The sequence below is a fragment of the Toxorhynchites rutilus genome, chromosome 1 (genome assembly GCF_029784135.1).
Source record: "Toxorhynchites rutilus septentrionalis strain SRP chromosome 1, ASM2978413v1, whole genome shotgun sequence".
Lineage (NCBI taxonomy): Eukaryota > Metazoa > Arthropoda > Insecta > Diptera > Culicidae > Toxorhynchites > Toxorhynchites rutilus.
In genome coordinates, this window is record NC_073744.1 from 140,318,161 (window position 1) to 140,338,743 (window position 20,583).

At 34.8% G+C, this 20,583-nt stretch overlaps 1 protein-coding gene and 1 long non-coding RNA gene across 6 annotated transcripts in view; one reads left to right on the plus strand and one right to left on the minus strand.

Annotated features, from left to right (window-relative positions):
* The window catches only part of LOC129763403 (keratin, type II cytoskeletal 2 epidermal), a 351,176-nt gene that overhangs the window by 228,632 nt on the left and 101,961 nt on the right, over positions 1 to 20,583 (plus strand). For 2 of the 5 annotated variants that reach the window (XM_055762435.1, XM_055762436.1), the window contains exon 1: positions 11,020 to 12,558. The exons of the other annotated variants lie outside the window; for them this stretch is intronic. In XM_055762435.1, coding sequence (XP_055618410.1) covers positions 12,177 to 12,558 — 382 coding nt within the window. In that variant the 5' untranslated portion in view covers positions 11,020 to 12,176. Of the gene's footprint in view, positions 1 to 11,019; positions 12,559 to 20,583 lie in introns of those variants that run through there. 5 annotated transcript variants of the gene reach the window in all.
* LOC129763405 (uncharacterized) lies at positions 1,300 to 2,664 on the minus strand. Its single transcript, XR_008740911.1, has 4 exons — positions 2,439 to 2,664; positions 2,026 to 2,381; positions 1,792 to 1,937; positions 1,300 to 1,735 (listed from the first exon to the last, which is right to left on the minus strand). It is a non-coding gene; the product is annotated as an uncharacterized LOC129763405 (long non-coding RNA).

Genomic DNA, 20,583 nt, shown 5'->3' on the forward strand with positions numbered 1-20,583 from the left:
AATATTTGAGATCCGAAGAGGATGGAATCAGTGAAAAGCTCCCCAACGCCGCGCCACCGTTAGCTACGCGAACAGCGCATGACTAAAACGCGTTCAGATTGACGTTTTCCGCTGGTCAAGAAATGACAGTACCGATGACGTCAAGTGGGCAACGAACTTTTGCTCGCTCAAGGATTGCGTTGCCGTTGAACACATGGCCGACAGATCTATCAAATTATTATTTTGATTTTGATATTTTTCGAGCAACTGCTCATTTTCATCTTAAATGATAATTCGATTGAATGTTAATTTAAAATGCATCAACTCAAAAGCAATTGCGTGGCTCTAGGCTTGTGGGGTTTCTTTATCTATACCTTCAAATCTTACCTGCGCTATGCGAAGGGCAAGTCGATCCGCTTCATGCTGACGTTGAACGCCCGCCAGTTTTTCGATTTCTTTTTGTGGAGCTTTGGAGCTTGCTGCCTTCGGTTTGCGACAATTACTTCATTCGATCGTGCCCAATTTGTCACGCCGAATGGTTTGTAATCGCGCAAGCAACGCTGGATTCCGATGGAAGCTCGGCGTGTATTTGGCAAGTGGGGTGGCCGCCCCCAGCTGGGTCTGGGCTTGGACTGATGCCGCGAGAAGGTGATGATGAATAGAGATGTCATCATAGAAATTGGAAGTCGGCGATGAGTTTCAGATTTTTATATTTGCGGTATTCAACCTCTAGAAAAATTATTCATCAAGAGCAATTTTTGCTCTGGTTCACCGTGCAGAAACAACTAATGATCCCGAATAGACGATTACCGAAAAATACTGCTTTATTTGTAAAACAATTCCAAAAATACGAATACATGAAATTTTCTTTTCTTGAATTTTTTTCTCAAACAAGCAACAGTATGGGGGAGGCAGCTACTAACAGTTCGGCTGAAAAGTTTATAAGGTAACGCAGTAAAACTATTTTTTTTTGCAAATTTCAATTTTATCATTCAACATAATTGCCTCCGAGGGCGATACAGCGATTATAGCGATCTTGCAACTTTTCGATACCATTTTTATAGTACTCTTTCGGTTTTTCCTCAAAATAGCCCACTCTACTTTGTTGTGCCAAATCGGTCCCAAAAAATGGTGTCAACATCGGTACCGATGTCGTGCCACTTTGCAATGACTTTGTCGACCTATCCTTCGTATTTGACAATCAATGACGAGCCAACACTGTGCCAATCTGGCACAGCGTCGACCGAATGCAAAACTGTTCAACCCTCATTATGGCTGTATTGAAGAATGAGAAAACAAAAAAAAATGTAACGTTGTTGACAACTATTCATTTTATTTTACAAATCCATTATTGAATTCACATTACAACACATTTCTTCTTAATATAACTATCACACTGATATTTGATCTGTTTATGTTTTTGACGGTTAGTGATTCTTCCTGATGGAGTATCAAACTTCGTCATCAAGTCCTCATAACGATTCTGTTCACTTTACATCTCTCCCAGAATTGCATTCGTCCTGGAGCTTTTTTGCACGGAATAGATCATCTGCAATATATTTCTCTTTGCGCCATCTGACAGATAAATATTCGATTTTTTTGTTTCTTATATAGAGCCAATCTTAAATTCGTGGAATTCCTCTAGTTCTAAGATCCTAGTTGTAACTCTTCTTTTTGGTCTTGTCTATGTTCGATATTATGAAATCCAAAAAAAAAAACGATCCTTTCCACCTCTTCAGTTTTGAAATATGGTAAACTGTAAAAGTGAATAAATTATTATAAACAAATGTAGATTATACTGATTATAATTACCCTCAAAATTCAATTACTGTTCGTTTGTTAAGCCACAACAGCTTCGTAGTAGCTTTTCATATTTTCTTATACTGTCGCTGTTTTCTTATACTGTCGTTGTTGAAAGCTGTCCTATACCTCCTAGTACCCAACGACGAATTATTTGTCTGCAATTAAAACATTTTATAGACATAATATTGCCGGCCCATATACGACAAATCTCTGTCATATTGGTTTTATAGGAACATTTCTTACCAAGTTTCTAATAACGGAATCTGAACAATCTGCATCGTTCCACTGGATTCGTCCTTCTCCACCGTGAATGAGATTTAATGAAAACCGCATCTCCGGGGCTTGTTACGATTTTTGTAATTTGGCGACTTGAAACGACTCACATAGAAATTCTACCATGCGCATGATTAAAATGACTTTATGGTCTAATTCACTCGGAGAAACGATTTCCGATTCGATTCGGGTTCCATAGAAAATACGTTCCAGTAAAATGATGATGTGAGCACTCAACAAAGGGCATAACAATAATTCAAGCCGTTATTCTTCTCGTGATGCGTAAATAGGTGTCCTTCCTCGTTATCAAGGATGCTGGTATTTTGCTGGAATAAAACCAAATAATTTTCACATAACAAACGAAAATAATTTTGTATACTGACAAAATGATGGTTCACTCGCTGTTGTATTTTAATGACAGTTTAGTGAGACAGAGAAGAAAGAGGCAATGATGCCGTTTCACTCAGCTGAGTTGTTGCACACAATTCTAACTAAATCTGTGGGCAGTGCTGCCTGCGGAGGTCAAGCAGGGTTAGATTCCTGCTCTTTTGTAGCACTTTACACCGTTACGGTCGACATCGGGTCCATAACCGCTCGAAAATCTATGAAACTGGGAGGCCTCAGTTTCGGTAATCACTTCATCATTGGTCCAGGGTTGCCATATAAAAAAAACTGTGTTTTTGGTCTGAAAAAATCTTTTTATCTTAGTTTTCTTTCAAAAAATCTGTATTGCAATCTGTATTAAATTGATAAGTCCAATTTTGAAGCATGATGTTAGCTTTAGCATCATTGATTGGCAAAGTTATTATTGCTGCTGATGGTGTCCACGTAAAGTCAAACAAAAATGTAATGGTTGTAATAAAAAGATAGCATAATGAGGAAACAATCCGAAAAATGGAGGACTATCAATGCTTGAAAAGGAGACAAAATGATACTATGAATGCTTAGGATACGGACAGGTTCCGATTTAATTTTTCATTGATGTATTATTCTTGGCATATATTGCTAAATAGAGTAAGATAAAGTGTTCTGGTCTCCGAATCAATCTGAGTGAGTTCAGGTGTTTCAGTTCAAAAACACAGTTCAAAAAACAGTAAAATAGGTTCGGTCATCAAATCGTTCAAAAGGTTCAAACATCGTTTAATTTCTCGTTGTCGTTGTGGATGAATTCAGCATTTTCAATGGTTACTATACATGTCTAAACCGCAATGTGTTTTCTAATTCGACTAGACCAATTTTCTAGTCCGTGTTAGGGAAACGCCTTACGGTCTACACGAATATATGGGAATTAGATGCTCTATTTTCAACGCTATTTTGACATATTAGCTATAATAAATTTTATAATTACATTGCAATAGATTGTTAGGGAATGTCCAAATCGATTGGTACAAAATCATCACAAATTATGAAACTGTCATTAAATGTTGAGGCATGAAACACACAAAAATGATTTTTTTTTCATATGTGCTCCCCATATATTTATTCTCGAAAACGTAATCTTGCGTCAAGACGTCTCGATTCTTCTTTTAGATTATTTTTGTATTCTAAATATACCAAAAAACAAAGAAAATTTCACGACAATTACCCCGATTCTGCATTCCGCCAGATTTGCATTTTGTTCGTGTTACAATTTCGCATTCCCTACTTCGAACGTTTTGCCCATTTAATGTTCGAAGAGAAACAGAAATGCGAAAACAACTCGAACGGAATACAAAATAGAATTTTATCAAGTCGCCCTTTTATATTTTGCATTTTCTGTGCTTAAGTAAGGAAAGATAAACAGTGTGATTTATTTATTACTAGCTGACCTGGCGAACCTCGTCCCGCCTAAAATTGACTTTTTGATATGAATTCTTTCGGACATTCAAGTTTTCTCAATAAGCGAACGTTTGTGGGTTCAATAGCAGAGCTCTTTATTGATTTATCTCCTAATTGGCCCATTACAATTTCCTTTTACTAGAAATTTTCTAGTACTTCTTCTAAGACTCATATTTTCAGACATAATTTTCGCCCAAGATTCTTGATTCACTTGCAAATAACATGTTTCTCCGTTACATGGAATACATGTTTGATACAGGAAAGTAAGTTTTCATTCATAATTTTTAAATTCAAAGCGCGCTATTCCACCTCAGAATCCATTGTCATTTTCGCTTCACACCAACGGAAACCGAAGCCTAATTTCACCAACGCAAAATCCAATTGAACTACAACGATGTCATTCAAGAGTCAGCAATTCCAAATGAAATCGATAAATGACAAAACATGATATTCAATGAATTTGAAAAAAAATGCACTGAAAAGAAAAATTAGTACTCTTTTTTATTATTTACAAAATAAAATTTTAATTTGCAATATCAAAAAATATGTATTTTTTTTCAATTTTTTTATATAAAATAGAATTCATGTAGAAAATTTAAAAAAATGGACCCAAGATGGTAAAACTATTTTTGAAGAAATTTGTGGAACATCGAATTTTTAGGAATTTTCGAAACTTCGAATTTTTGTATGTTAGCAATCATTCTTAGCTACAAATTATGAATTCTGATGTGATTTAAAACAAAAAAGGTTATTAGCAATCTCCTTCTAAATGCAACCATTCTCGAGATATTTAAAAAAAATCTAATTTATAATCTCTTTTATAGTAAATAATCTCTTTTAATATGTTTGTCGTGTTATACTGTCATGTTCATGAAATTTTATGAATTTTCTTATAATTTCCAACAATTTTTTCGATTGATTGAAGTTTGTATTAAGATAAAAAAGATTTTTTAGTTTCGCTACGTTTTGTATTAACCCACATGTCTTCGAATGTTTCGTAACGTAACTCCTAAACATATGTCTTTACCATAACGATGTATTTGGAAAAGTTGTTGGAAATTATAAGCGAATTCATTAAATCTCATGAACATGATGGTATAACACGACAAACATATTTAAAGGGCCTATTTACTATTAAAAAGACAATAAATTAAAAATATTTTTTTAAATATCTCGAAAATGGCTACATTTAGAAGGATATTGATAATAACCTTTTTTTTGTTTTGAATCTCATCAGGATTCAAAATTTGTGGCTAAAAATGATTGCTAACATACAAAAATTCGAAGTTTCGAAAATTCCTAAAAATTCGATGTTTCACATATTTCGTCAAAAATAGATGGTAAAACTATTTTTGGGCCCATTTTTTAAATTTTCTACATGACTTCTATTTTATATGAAAAAATTGAAAATATATGAAAAATACATATTTTTTGATATCGCAAATTAAAATATTATTTTGTAAATAAAAAAAGAGTACTTATTTTTCGTCTCTATAACTCTATAACTCTATAACTCTTTCTAATACACTAATTCGGTACGACTCATATTTTTTGAGATATAAATTATCAAAGATTTCTCTTACTAAAATCGATACTACCTTTTCAAAAGTTACACTTGAGTCGAAAAATGAACCATAATGATGTATTCGGAAAAGTTGTTGGAAATTATAAGCAAATTCATAAAATTTCATGAACATGACGGTGTAACAAGACAAACATACTAAAAGGGATTATTTACTATAAAAAAAAAACAATAAATTAGAAATATTTTTCTAAATATCTCGAGAATGGTTGCATTTAGAAGGAGATTTATAATAACCTTTTTTTGTTTTAAATAACATCAGGATTCATAATTTGTGATTAAAAATGACTGCTAACATACAAAAGCTCGAAGTTTCGAAAATTCCTAAAAATTCGATGTTCCACATAGTTTGTCAAAATTAGTTTTACCATCTTGGGCCCATTTTTTGAATTTTCTACATGACTTCTATTTTGTATGAAAAAATTAAAAAATATGTATTTCGGATATTGCAAATTCATTTTTTTTGTAAATAAAAAAAGAGTACTATTTTTTTTCTCAGTGTACATTTTTTTTCATATTCAACCATCAATACTCTATAACTCTTTCTAAGACACTATTTCTGTACGACTCAAAGATTTCTCTTACTCAAATTGATACGCCCTTTTCAAAAGGTACACTTGAGTCAAAAAATTCCCAATTGCTGTGGAAAACTCACATTTCCTCCAACCCAAACGGAATACACACTTTCATTGGAATCAAAAATACAAGTTTTTTAAATCTGCATTTTTAGGACGATTTCATTTGGAATTGCAGGAGTGCAAGCAAAATGGGCTGCATTCCCGCAAACTTCCCTATGACGAAATGATCGACAAGATTTTTTTCCTCACTTCTCCGAGAAAAGAGAAACTTAAGAGAAACAAAACGATAGTTTTATCCATCCTGTACTTTCAAATTGTAATTCGAACCTTTATTATTAGGCTTCTTAATTTGATTATGATAGTCGTTGGTCAACTTATTATTTTTCCAACAAAATAGAAGTTGCAAGATATTTAAAAAAATGCCATTTACTTTTTACTCTCAGTATATTTATCATAACACGATGCGATTCTACTTGGGTAACCATCAATTAGGAGTAATTTGCACATAATTCTTCCAATTTCCTAGAATGAAACAAAATATACAAAACCAAGGATTGATTGTGTTGTGGCTAATTGTGAATTCTAAAATTTGTATATTTTAACCCTTGAATGTGAGAGACTCATAGTGTTCGTTGCCAAATGGCAAGAAGACACATAAAATGTTAAGACATAATGACTTCAATGGGTTGGAACTTGAATTAGAAATTGAGTATCTATTTTATGTTCCTAGTTTAGAGACAACAATATTTGTTTTGAAATTAAAAAAAAAATTGAAATTGAAATTAAATTCGTATCCGGAGACGAGTACGTATTCGAGATCTGGAGACGAGTGAATCGAAAGATTCAAAGTCTCTATGACAAAATAATTAAAATTTGATCGGGATCAGATTCGGAATCGTAATCAGAATTGAAATCGATATCGAAACCGAAAATGAAAAGGAGCAATAGATAATAGAGACAAAAATTTGGAATGGAAAGTGGAAAAAGGAATCGGAATTGGAAGGTTTTGAATAAGATCAGAATTGTAATAAAAATTAGAATTAAGAATGGAAGTTACTCAATAAATGAAAAAAATAAGGTGGAAATGGGTGCTGGTAATATAAAGTGGAAATAGAAGAAAGAATCGGGATCAAACCCGAAATTGAAATGAAAAGTGTAAATTGAGGGTTGTAACGGAAAGTGTGAATGGATATAGAAGATAAAATTAAAAAGGAATAAAAAACGGAGATGAAAAGCATATGGAAATGGAAAGCGTTAAAAAACACTCGGTATCGTAACCAGAACCGAAAAGAAAAATGCAAAGGAGAGTAGGAATCCAAATGGAAAGTTGATGGAAGAATCGGAACAGGGATGGACCGAATGAATAGAAGGTAGGAATTTTAAGAGGAAAATTGAATCGCAATAGAAATGGAGATGGAAAAGAGAAACGAATAGGGATCGAAATCGGAAAATTCAAAAGAGAATCGGAATCGAAGTGGAAAGTAGTAATGGGAAGTGAAAACCGAAGGTACATATGACGCAAAGAAAATATGAAGTAAAAATTAAAAGTAGAAATGAAACGTGAAGATGAAAACTTAAAATGAATAGTAGCGATGAAAAAGGGAGTGGTAATCGAAATCGAACTGGAAATTGGATGAGCGAATAGCAATCGAAATGAAAAATGAAGAAAGGGAGAGGAAATCGCGATAAAACCCATACTAGGAATGGACAGTGGGGATAGAAAGTAGGAAATAAGCATGAATGTAAATGAAAAAGGGAATAAGGAATCGTAATCGAAATCGAAGCCCGAATCGAAAAGGAAAGTGATGAAACATGATCAGTATCAGAACCAATAACGAAAAGTAAAATGAAAAATAACATCGGAAACGGAATCGATATTAGAAATAGGAAGTTGACAGGAAAGGTACAAATTGACGAATATAGAAAATGTAAAGCAAAGTAAAGAAAATGTAAAGAGGAGATTGGAAAGAGAGAGAGTAAAAATAACAAATACAAATTGAGAGTTAAAGGGGGAATCCGAATTGAAAAGAAAAGTGGAAAAATGGAATCGAAAATGGAAGATACAAATAAAATGTAAAGAAAATATGAAAGCTAAATGAAAAGTAACAAATTGGGCTAGGAATGGAAAGCAGATTTGGATAGTGAGAGAGGGGATCGCAATCGGGATTGCGAGTGAAAAAGGGAAAAAAGAATAAGAATCCTGGAGGAAAATGAAAATGGGAAGTGAGAATGAAATGTAAAAATGGAAAGTAGAAGAGGGAAACTTTGAAAGTGGTTATTGAAAGTGGAAAAAAGGAATCGGAATCAAAAGCGATTCTAAAAGTGGACCAGAAAGTGAAGAAGAAATTGGAATCGAAACATAAAGCGAAAATGGGAATAAAAAAAACGAGAATGAAAAAAAAATAGAAAAAGAAACCAGAATCGAAATAGAAAATGGAAAGAAGGAAATCAGTATCGTAACCAGAATCAAAACTGAATGTGGAAAAGAAATCAGGTTCGAAACCCGAAACGAAATGAAGGCGGAAAAGAGAATAGGAACTGAAATGGATGATGATAATTGGGAGTGTAAGTGGAAGATACAAATAAAAAAAATGAAGAAAATGGAAAGTAAATGGAAGTAAATGGAAAAGAGAATCGCAATCGAGATGGAAAGTGACAAAAAGATGTCAGTTATAAAATGAAGAAATGAATTGAACATGAAAGGTTAAGAAAATAATAGGAAATCGTAAATAAACTCCAAATCGAGGAGCGAATCGAAAATAGGTAATCTGTAACGAGAGCTAAAAAGGGGAAATGAAATTCGAAATCCATGGGAATCAAAACCGAAAACGAAACAGAAAAATCGGCATTGGAACCAGAATTTGAATAGGAAGAAGCAATGGTAATTAAAAGCGCAAATGTGGTAACGAAAAAAAATAAAATAAAATCGGAATCGAAACCAAAAGGTGAAATCTGAATTGGAGGAAAAAAGTGAAATATTCCAAGAAGAAAAGTGGAAAAGGGAGAATAAAAATCGGGTCTGATCTGAAATAGAAATTTTAAAGAGTAAGTTCTTCTTACCTCAATGAATAGAGGAAAAAAAAATGGAAAAAGAAAATGCAAAAATTGAAATTGAAATTGAAAAAATAAAAAAAATTAATAATGGAAAAAATTTAAAAAAATTGAAAGGTTAACCTAAAAAATTAAAAATTTTAAAATTTTAAAATTTTAAAATTTAGAAATTTAAAAATGTAAAAATTGAAAAACTCAAAATTTAAAAAATTTAAAATTGAAAAATAGAGAAATAGAAAGATAGAAAAATAGAAAAATAGAAAAATAGAAAAATAGAAAAATAGAAGAATAGAAAAATAGAAAAATAGAAAAATAGAAAAATAGAAAAAATGAAAAATAGAATAATAGAAAAAAAGGAAAAATAAAAAATTGAAAAAAAATTAAAAAAAAATAAAAATGGAAAAGCCAAAACCCAAAATACAAAGTCCAAAATGAAATGGGCAATTCAAAATGAAAAGTTAAAATAGTAAAATCAAATTATAAAATGAAAAGAAAAGTAAAATGGAGAGAAAAAAAGAAGTTTTGAAATATTTTTTTATTTTCAGAACTTCTTTTTTTCGAAGATTTTTACATTTTCATCACTACAATTTTCGAGGATTTCTATATTTTTATTTATAATCGTTCGAAAATAAATAATTGGATAATAATTGAATGACATGACTCAATAACACGATTGTATCGATATTTGCAAGAAGAAGTTTAGAAGAAAAAGTAGATAGACGAAAATACAGGAGAGAAGAGTAACAAAGAAGAAAATCAACCGCAATATTAGGAAGAGACGAAGAAATAAAAACGAAAAAGACGGAATAAATGAAAATTAAGAAATGAAAAAAAAAACAAAAATAGAAAACAACGGCTCAATAGAAACCACCACAAATTTCTACTACATGACACCTTAAAAATTCATCTCATTCTTCAACAATATCCAAAGCGATGAACAATCGAACTAAATATGAGAATTTCGTAGTAGTCCTACGTTAACAAGCGGTTGTGTTTTGGACATAATTTCTATATTTGTTTATTTTTTTTACAAATAAATAGCAACTAATCAAGCGATTTTTAAGTACTCAATAAGTAATAGTACTGTTTGTTTCCTTTTAAATCGTTCCAATAGACTACGCTACATAAAAATAATTTCACAGTTTTTTACTCTTCGTGGAGTGCATTCGATGGCGAAAAACAATACAAATGTTTTCTTTTTCGAATTAATAATGATCATTAAGTGTATAAATTGACTACAAATTTATCAACCAAATCTAATAATTAATGGTTTTGACGTATTAAACTATTATAATGCATTCCTGCTATCACGTTCGTTTTCATTAGTTTTTCAATTCTGTCCTTTGATGCTACAACCAATATCGCCTTCAGTGGGACATAATTGACTTGCCGAACACATCTTTCCATTCGATGCTGCTTCTCTGCCTCAGCCTCAGCTTCTAGGAATGATCGAGTAGGAGTTCCCCTGAGACTGAATGGGTGGTGTTGGTGCATCTAGGGAAGTATTGACCTTTGTGGTACTGTGAACTGCCATGGGCGCAAAAAAAACCAAACCAGCAAGATAATTACCATCAGGAGGTGCACTTGTTCGCCGTTGCTAGAACCTGCCTCGGATACTTCAGGTGCACATACACTTCACGACATATGCTATGATGCGACAAGGTGCAACATTTCCAGCATCGATCGAAACCACAAGTGTCCCTCCCCCCACGGCATGGTTTCGGCTAGCCATATGCAAAAATACCATTCTCAATAGTAGTAGCAGCCAACAACCAACCCCCACAGATGTCGATCTACACCAACCACCTTGCTCTGGTTGCTGCTAGCTCTCTCGTGGTCGAGTGAAACCCACCACCCGTCAAATTCACCACTCGCGCTCTCAGGGCTACGATCGCGCGCTCTCTCTCTTTCTTGCCACGATTGAGTCATTGAACGGAGCGCGAGGTTCAGTTGTCTAACGACGATCGTTGGCGAAAGACGGTTTCGCTTTGATGCAATCAGTGCTGCCTGTGTTGTGTTGTGCGGTGTTCTGTGTCCCAACTTCTTCGACTCAATTGAGTTCAACTGGGTGAAGGGTTTTGGAGGGTTCTGTTCTGCGAGGGCCTGTGAGGGGTGCCTATGTTCTTGTGTTTTAACTGCTGGGGCCATTCAAGCGTGACATTCGTGTGCCAGTTTAACCAGTGAAGAGTCACAGCTGTTTCGAGCGTTGATCGTCATTATGATCCCATTCCAGGTTGATTTGAGTGAGAGTGTGTGCAATTCAGGTGAAAACTAGCATTTCTCGTGATCGCGATAATTATGTTTCGATTGCTGACGGAAGCAAGACAGGCCTGGTAGAAGTGTAAGAAGTGGGCACAAAACACCCCTTCAGGGGTGCAGCTATGAACGACCTCGAAATTGAGATTTTGTGCCAGTAGCCAACCGCGTAGATTCCACGCCGTGATCAGTGATCGTGTCTTCGTTGATAAGCTTCAATGAACGCCGCCGATTGGAAAGTTTACTTTCCTCACCTCGCCGTCACGAAACCCCTCCAGTTCATTCCAAGGAAAGCCCAATTCATCAAGGCCTTCAGTATTGCAACGGAGGAAAATCGAAGATTTACTTTGATATCCATTTTTTCCACACTTCCAGCCAAAGGTGCCAATCCCTTGCGTGTGATCCAGTAATGGTGTGTCTTCTTGTACGTTTGTGAGTGGATGCTGATCGGCATCGATTATCCGACCCGGTGATCATAGTAACCATCCCTCGCTCGAATAAACTCGAACGCGAATTCGGTGCAGCACGCGATCCGACCCTGCGACGCCAGTGATCAAACCCCGTTCCAACCTATCAGCTGTGAGCCACAAAAACCGACGAAATAGAAACTCAAGACTCGGGGTAGCAAGTTGATCGAAGTCCGTCTGTCTAAGGGGTTCGAGTGAAAAGCGCTTTCCACACCGCACGTGTTTTTTTGTTTGTTTGTGGTTTATTGGAACTTGAAAACGATTCGCATTTTGAACCACGCACCATGGCACGTGTAGCATCAGGGGGCTGGTGAAACCATTCACCCTTACACATCAAACCCCAAACCCACGCAAACCACGCGATCCCCGATGAAGACGAGTGTCAAGGGCGGTTCTGGTGGGCCGTCATCCAGCGGTGGCATGGTGATCCACACGGGGCCTTCTTCTGTGGCAACGAACGGCATCCCACCGCCGCTGCAGTTCCCAAATGGGAGCGGGTCCGGATCACATCCGCTGTCACCTATTGGTCAGCATAACCAAACCCAAACACTGGGCGCCGGTGGAGGTTCAAACGGTGGGATTTGGGACATTTCCGGAAATGGCATTGGGATCGGCGGAGGAGGAGGTGTTGGAGGCAGCAGTGGCGGCGGGAGCAGCAGCGGCGCCCCATCGCTAGCCTCACTGTCGCGACTTAACAGCATGGAATGTTGGGATTACACCATCGAGCTGGAGTGTCTTCGTGGTCCGGAAGGTGAGTGAAGGATGGGTGACGCGAATGGGTGAATGTAACAAAACTGGTTCTATCATACTTGCGCTGAAGATGCGTTTGCTGGCCTTGGTCTGATCTTTGCACTTCCTCTCGAAGCACGATTCATTCTTTTTTTTTAATTTGTTTTTATGTCCTTTGCGGTTACATTTTACGCGACGCAGAGCAAGTTCTTGTTGGAATATTTTCTTACTTTCGTTTCCACGTTCGTTCTGGTTTACTGATGGGCTTTTTGTGGTCTTTTTATGGCCCTCTCTTTGGCAGCGCAGTATCCGGTCGACTTTTCTTTGTTCTGGATTCTTTTTGCCTCTCGTTTTCAAACCATTCTGGAAGAGAGAATTGCGAAGAATTAAGGAGAATCGAATTTCGGGAATCGATCAACCGGAAATACACGCACACATAATCACCAGTTCTCCTCAGTGGGGGTCCCAATCTGGGGTTTCACAGTAATTAGTGGGATGCGTAAAATTTTGGCAAACAGTTTTACGGTGGCTCTTAACGACCGTTAATGGCTTCCTTAACGATAAGCAGCATGTTTATGAGCTTTAAGAAGATGATCTCCAGATTGACGTTGTAATTGGTGTGTGTTTCCGGTGGATATTTTCGTCGGATTTCCATCTGCTACGAAGAACGGTACAACGGTGCTGCTGTCTTACGTAATAATCAAACGCGATTTTCTTTGGAAGAATTTTGGTGCAGAGCAAATTCACACAGAATCGCCAGCTGTTGACCCGAATAATTCCTATGTTTTCGAAGATTCTGTAACATTTACTCACAAGGCATTCATCCCAATTTCGTTTATTCAAATGTAGTTAAAATGTTTGTCGTGAAATCCATTCTTATTTCATTCACATTTCAAGACTCATAGTTTAATCAAATACTTTCATACGAAGGCAGTTTTGATGCTATTAAAAACATACCGAGGAGAACAAAAAGTGATTTGAAAAAAACTCGTTATTATTGGAAACACTGTATATTTATGTGCATGTTATAACTTTTAAAACTTGCCTTTAAAATAATAACTTTCCAATGGTATTTTTATGTACTAAACTTAAACTTTTTTTTAAATATTTTTTTTTCAATTTGAGTAAATTAGGCACGCGAAATTTTCATGCCAACTTGACTGGCCATTGGCAGCAACTTCTCAGATTTCAGTGAAACGTTGTGGGTGTGAAGGCATTGGTCATTTAAGCAACTTTGCGTAAGAATAATCGTTTGATAATTCTTCCGTTCACATATTTTGTCCTAGGCATCATACCAAACGTAAAAGGACTGCCATTAAATTTACTTGTAACGAAGTGCATAATCTATCACAATGCATCAATTGACCTCACATGACATTTGTTCAATCTTTTTACTCTCAAAGTAAATATATTGAATTCAATTGAATTCGGAAATTGTTGCATTCAATCAAGAATTTAATCAATACAAACAAATAATTGCTAAGCTAAGGTAGACCCACGTCAACCTTGCGGTTATATCATAGATAGAACCCACTAATTTTTTTTATCTACCTTCTTACTAATAAACTTTTGATTTCGTTGAGTCATGAAGACATCTGGATGGATCTGTTGATCCATTCACAAGCTAAATTACGGATTCGTTACGTTACGTTACGGACACCAAATAATTTAATAATAATTTAAATTTTAATGCATCCACCATATAGCGATTACCAACTTTTTCTCGCATTGCAAAATTGAGTGATAAGTGATAAGAAATTGGGATCAATTAAAGTAAAAACCTATTGCCAGAGTTTTTCGTCAATAAGGACCGACATTTCTATGGGAGATACATTCAATAGCTTCATCCTTTAGAACGACAACAAGTTTTACAACAATACGGTGCATTTTTTTTATCCCATCTGTTTATTTTATTGGGCTCATTTACTAATTCAGCTGTAACAGAGCAGAATTTATTCGTGTGCATTTTATCTCCCGATAATTTGTTGTACATATTTTACATAGTAGCCATTTAGACGTAAGAGTATACCTATCTTATCGATACACATGTCTCCTTTTGCGGCGTAAGAATATTTCCACTGTTTGATTGTTCACAGTTAGACCATACATAGCGGGACTGTTGATATGAGGCTTCCATTGTTGTGTTATTAATAGTACCAATTACCGATGCAGCAGATCGATCGTATGGCGAGTGAGAGGCTGGGATCACCATCACATGTTGATTGATGCGTGGACGTAGTAGCTAGAATAACACACAAAGATTGTCAGTTGAGGGCCATAAGTTATGAGCTCTTCTTGATCGTTCGCTTAGTAGCGGACACGCAACCAATTAGGCTACGAATACCCCCGGAATTTTTGGGTGCATATTTGACCGTACAAATTTATAATTCGTACAAAATTATGGACAAACTAGAAGACCTACAAAATGTTGGTTAGAGAATGAAATGTAGGAAATTATTTATCATTATTATTAGAAAATATCAAACAATTTTTTTTGAAAAAAATTTCATTGAAAAAAAACATTTCGAAAAAATATATATGTATTATGTATTATCTATGTATATAAAAATGAATTTCTGTCTGTCTGTCTGTCTGTCTGTCTGTCTGTCTGTCTGTCTGTCTGTCTGTCTGTCTGTCTGATTCTTATGGACTCGGAAACTACTGAACCGATCAACATGAAAATTGGTATGTGAGGGTTTTTGGGGCCGGGGAAGGTTTTCGTGATAGTTTGAGACCCCTCCCCCCTCTCTAAGGGGGGGCTGCCATACAAATTAAACATACATTTCTGCATTACTCGAGAATTATTCAAGCAAATGGAACCAAATTTTGCATGTAAAGGTTTTAGGCTGCAATAAATAATTCTAAGGTGGTAAGACTCTCCACCCCCTCTCTAAGGGGGGACTGCCATACAAATGAAACTCAAATTTCTGCATTATTCAAAGAATTAATCAAGCAAATTAAACAAAATTAGGCACACTGTGGTTTTAGGATGTAATAAATGTTTCTATGACGGTGACAAATTTCTACATTACTCGAGAATTAATCAAGCAAATGAAACCTAATTTGGCATGTGAAGGTTTAAGGGTGCAATAAATGTTTTTACGGTGGTTAGACTATCCGCCCCCTCTCTGAGGGGGAGCTGCCATACGAATGAAACACAAATTTCTGTATTGGAGTGATGTCTGTCTGTCTGATTCTTATGGAAAGTACTGAACCGATCGACATGAAAATTGGTATGTAGGGGTTTTTGGGCCTGGGGAGGGTTTTCGTGATAGTTTGATACCCCTCCCCTCTCTCTAAGGGGGGGCTGCCATACAAATGAAACACAATTTTCTAAATTTCTCAAGAATTAATCGAACAAATGAAATGAAATTTGGCATGTGGAGGTTTTAGGTTTTTTGTGCTCCCTTGGCCGAGTGGTTAGCGTCATAACTAACATGCCGGGTGTTCGGGTTCGGTTCCCATTCTGGTCGGGGGAATTTTTCGTCAAAGGAATTTCCTCCGACTTGCACTGTGATCACGCGTATTCTAGAGCTTGCCACTCAGAATGCATTCAAGGCGTGTTATTTGGCATAGAAATCTCAACAAAGTACTAATAAAAATGACGCAAGTAATACTACGTTGAGACGGCGAAGTTCCTCTAGGAACGTTAGTGCCATTGAAGAAGAAGAAGAAGGTTTTAGGGTGCAATAAATGAATCTATGGTGGTTAGACACTCCTCCCCCCTCTCTTAAAGGGAAGGGGGGGGGGGCTGGTTCTGTCATACAAATGAAACACAAATTTCTGCATTACTCGAGAGTTAATCGAGCAAATAAAATCAAATTTGGCATGTTACGTAACGGAGAAACATGTCATTTGCAAGTGGTTGAAAAATCTTGAACGAGAATTTTGTCTGAAAATAGTCTGATATTATAATGTCGAGTTTTGGTAGAAGTACTAGGAATTTTATGGTAAAAGGTAATTTTAAAGGGTAGATTAGAAGATCAATCAATGAATAATTCTGCGATTGGACCCATGAACAGCGCTTAGTAAGAAAACGTGGATGTGATAACGAAAAATAAATTTTGGGCGGGACGAAGTTTGCCGGGTCAGCTAGTGTATTATATATGTATTAGGTGGCAGCGAAAATGGTCATTTCAAATTTCAAAACCGGTCATGTACGTTTTGTTTATTGACCCAAAAAAATGAATTGTGCGAAGTTTCAGCTCAATCGGACATGATTTAGGGGTCCCTCAAAGCTCCCAAAGTTCTGATTTTTTGATCTCCGAAAATCTTCCAATGGGGGAGTAAAGGAAATTGGAAAAATCGATTTTTTTTCGATTCCAAATGACTTAAAAATGCATGAAACGTCGAGATCTGGTGCCATATCGAAAAACAATTTTTGGCCAAAAATCGACCTTTTGGGACTGAGTCTGAGAGGCAATGAAGGTATGGGAAAACGATCTCGACGTTTCATGCATTTTTAAGTCATTTGGCATCGAAAAAAATCGATTTTTCAAAATTTTGGGAAGATTTTCGAGGATGAAAAAATCAAAACTTTGAGCGCTTTGAGTCACCTCTAGACAATGTCCGATTGAGCTGAAACTTTGCACAGATCATTTTACATTGGAAGATGGGCACTTTTACAGGGAAGAGTTTTTCCAACAACAACTTTTCATGTTTTTTTTTTAAATTACTATTAATGGTTAACTCGTGACATTTTTATGTATAAATTATCGCAATTTACGTGTATTGCAAACTTTTTTTCTATTTAGAAACATGTCAAACGCGAGAATTTACACACAAAAATGTTACGAGTAAAACACTACCTTTTCAGAATCTCCATACAAAAATGCCATGTATTCCAGAAACTATAAAACTATAACACTATACCGCTATCTTGAGTTTGAACAAAATTAGGATTAGTAGTAGTTTTTTCGAACAAAACATGTAAAAGTTGTTGTTAGGAAAACTTTTTCCCTGTAAAAGCGCTCATCTTTCGATGTATGGGTAACTTTTTGGAAATTGTGAGGGTTATTTACATATTTTTTTTAAGAATTTGTAAAAAAATCGTTTTTAAGAAAAATGAATTTCAATTTTTAAAATAATCTTTATTATGTTAAATTTTTTCTATAACAAAATGTTGATATTGACCTTTGACCAAAGTTTTGTAGGAGTTATAGTTATAGTAGTTTTTGAGTTAGAAATTTTTGTAAAAAATAATGAAAACAAATTGGCCCTCTTCAAAAAGTAATCTAATTTGTTTTAGAAGTTTTCAAGTATGCAAAGTTGCTTAAATGACTTCCACAACGTTTCACTGCTATCTGAGATGATGCTGCCAACTCATAAGACGAGTTGTCATGAAATCAGATACTGAATTTTCAGTATTCTTGATTTCTAATTTTCTCTAAATTTAAATATAATTTGATTTTGATAGTCACCAAATGTTACGTTTAATTATTCTGAACACTAGAATTACATGATTTGACTTTTTTTCAATAATTGAAACAACTAAAAAATACGAATTACACAAATTACAACATTTATTTCAATTCTGGTTCGGTCAAAAATGTGAATAAACAAAGCCCGAGTCACGAAAACGTTTGCTCCTTTTGTAGGAGAAACATCTCACAGCATGCGGGAAAAGACAGCATGGGAAAAAAATCGCAAATGCAAAATCAAGCAAAATGAACTTGAAAAATAAATTTGATTGACTCCGCACCATCTAGACTCGCACAAGCCTGGCTCATCGGGTGACACTCACCATCGAGTACGTATTTCATTTTGCTATCAGACACTTCTGATTAACTCTATGTATTTTGTATGTGCCTTTCCTTCGTGTAAGTCCGCACGCGTCGCCTTGAGACTAGGTTCTTCCTACTTTAAAATTATCGCCCTCCAACTCAGATCTTATCTTCTCACTATAAAACTTCATTTAATGTTTTCATCCTTTTTCGATATATGCGTAGATCGATATAAGGGATTCCGCCATTTCCGGTCTTTTAGAGCCGTTTTTAACAAACTGGAAGTCACCATCTTCGATTCCAAAATGGCATCGAAATACGATATTTTACTTCCGCTAGTAAGACCCTTTGTCTCAATACCCATATTGTATGGATTTTTAATATTTTTTTTTTGTAATTTAGAACTATTATCCGCAAACCGGAAGCCGAAACGAGAATATATTTCTTATTTTGGAATTTACTTTCATCTGTTCATAGAACAAAGTTCATTTGTATCTTTTGAAAAGGAACTTAAAATACAGCATTGGTTTTCAACAGTCGGAAACAGCAGTAAGTCAGGTGTTGTCACGACACAAAAGTATTTGACTGAATCTAACTATAAAATATTCACCAACTAATGCTTCTCGTTGGAAAATTATCGAAGTATTGACTGGAATACGGGAAGTTTGAGAAAACTTTTTATATTGGAACAGTTTGATTTCAGATGGGGGTGGATTTTTTTGTGCACTGCACGGAAAATAACTTTTTTAATACACCGTTCAAAAATCCTACTCAAAAATTGAATTTAATATTTAAAAAATATAACTCAAAACATGACCCCTTCGATATTTTTAAAAATATTTTTATTAAATACCCCCTTCAATTTAACGTATTTAGACGTATAGTTGTTTCGTGTCAGATTCGCCAAAATTATGATATGGGTGTTTTCAAATTTATGAAATTTCAATACTCTGCGAAATAATAACAATTCAAGAAAAGTGAGATAATTCAATTCTCATGAATCTTCATGCTTCATCTTCTAAATAAATAACTATATGTAACGTTTTGTCCCAGGACTAACCGTTCTCGAGGTATTACAAGTGAAAATAATGTTTGTGAGATCCCTACTAATTATTTCACGAACATGATTTTCAGTATCTTAAACTAGTAATATCTCGTGAACGGTTAGTCCTAGGGTAAAACCTTATATATATTTTTTCATATATATAGTTTTACAGTTTTTCACGTAGATTCTATGTTTTATATTACTTTTTTCGCTTTTTTATTACATATTACGATTTCGCAGGGTAGTAAAATTTCATAAAGGGACTGGCCGAGTAATGGAATAAAAAGTGCCCCCAAACCAAGCTGTATGGCAAATATTGTATAGGATATTAAATAAGGAATTTTGGCGGTTCATTTGAAACCCTGTGTGGTTTAACATGGGATCTATAGAGAACAACGTACTTTTTCGTTTATTTCACGTCATCATCAAAAGATTCGAGATAAAAATTTTAAAAAATTACTGAATGTGCATCTTACTACGGTGTACAAAGAAAAAATATCAAAAAAAAGTCATCAAAAATTTAAGTACTAAAAAACTATAGAAATTTAGAATTTTTTTTTGGGATTTAAAGATTCAGTATTACTCTAATTCATATTTAAATGTGTTTATGGCTTTTCTAGATATTTGTGATTTTTTTCAGTGTTGCGCGGTACAAAAAATATTTTTTTATATTTCCAAACAGTCTGGCTGGGTAAGGGAGTAAAAAGTCTCCCAAACCAAATCACCAGCTGTATGGAAAATATTGTATAGGGTACTAAACAGTACTACCATATATTTTAGTCCTTACATAGGACACCATAGGATTTATGGTGAAAAATGCACCTTTTCGTTTCTCCACGCCATTCTCAATAGCTTTGAAACAAAAATATGAAAAAATAATGAAAGTACATCTTACTAAGGTGTATTGATAAATATCTTTCAACTATTTTTTCATCAAAAAATCTAATAATAAAAAAACGCAGTAAATTTTTTAAATATATTTTCTGGCATTTAGAAATTTTGAAAAAATTTTATTACTTTGAGACTCACTTCTGCTCTAATTTGTATTTAAATGCGTTCGCACGTGTCTTTTTTTTCTACATGTGGCGTAATTTTTTCTAAATTTTTAAGAGCATTGCTAGACACAAAAATAATTTTCTTCATCGTCTGCATTACTATTTTTATTTTCTGGAAATCGATTTTTTTATTGTATTCGTGGTTTTTAATTGTAAGATTAAAATTTAAAAAAAATAAAAATAATTAGGATTTTTTGTAGTGTTCTTCTCATCAATCCGAATGA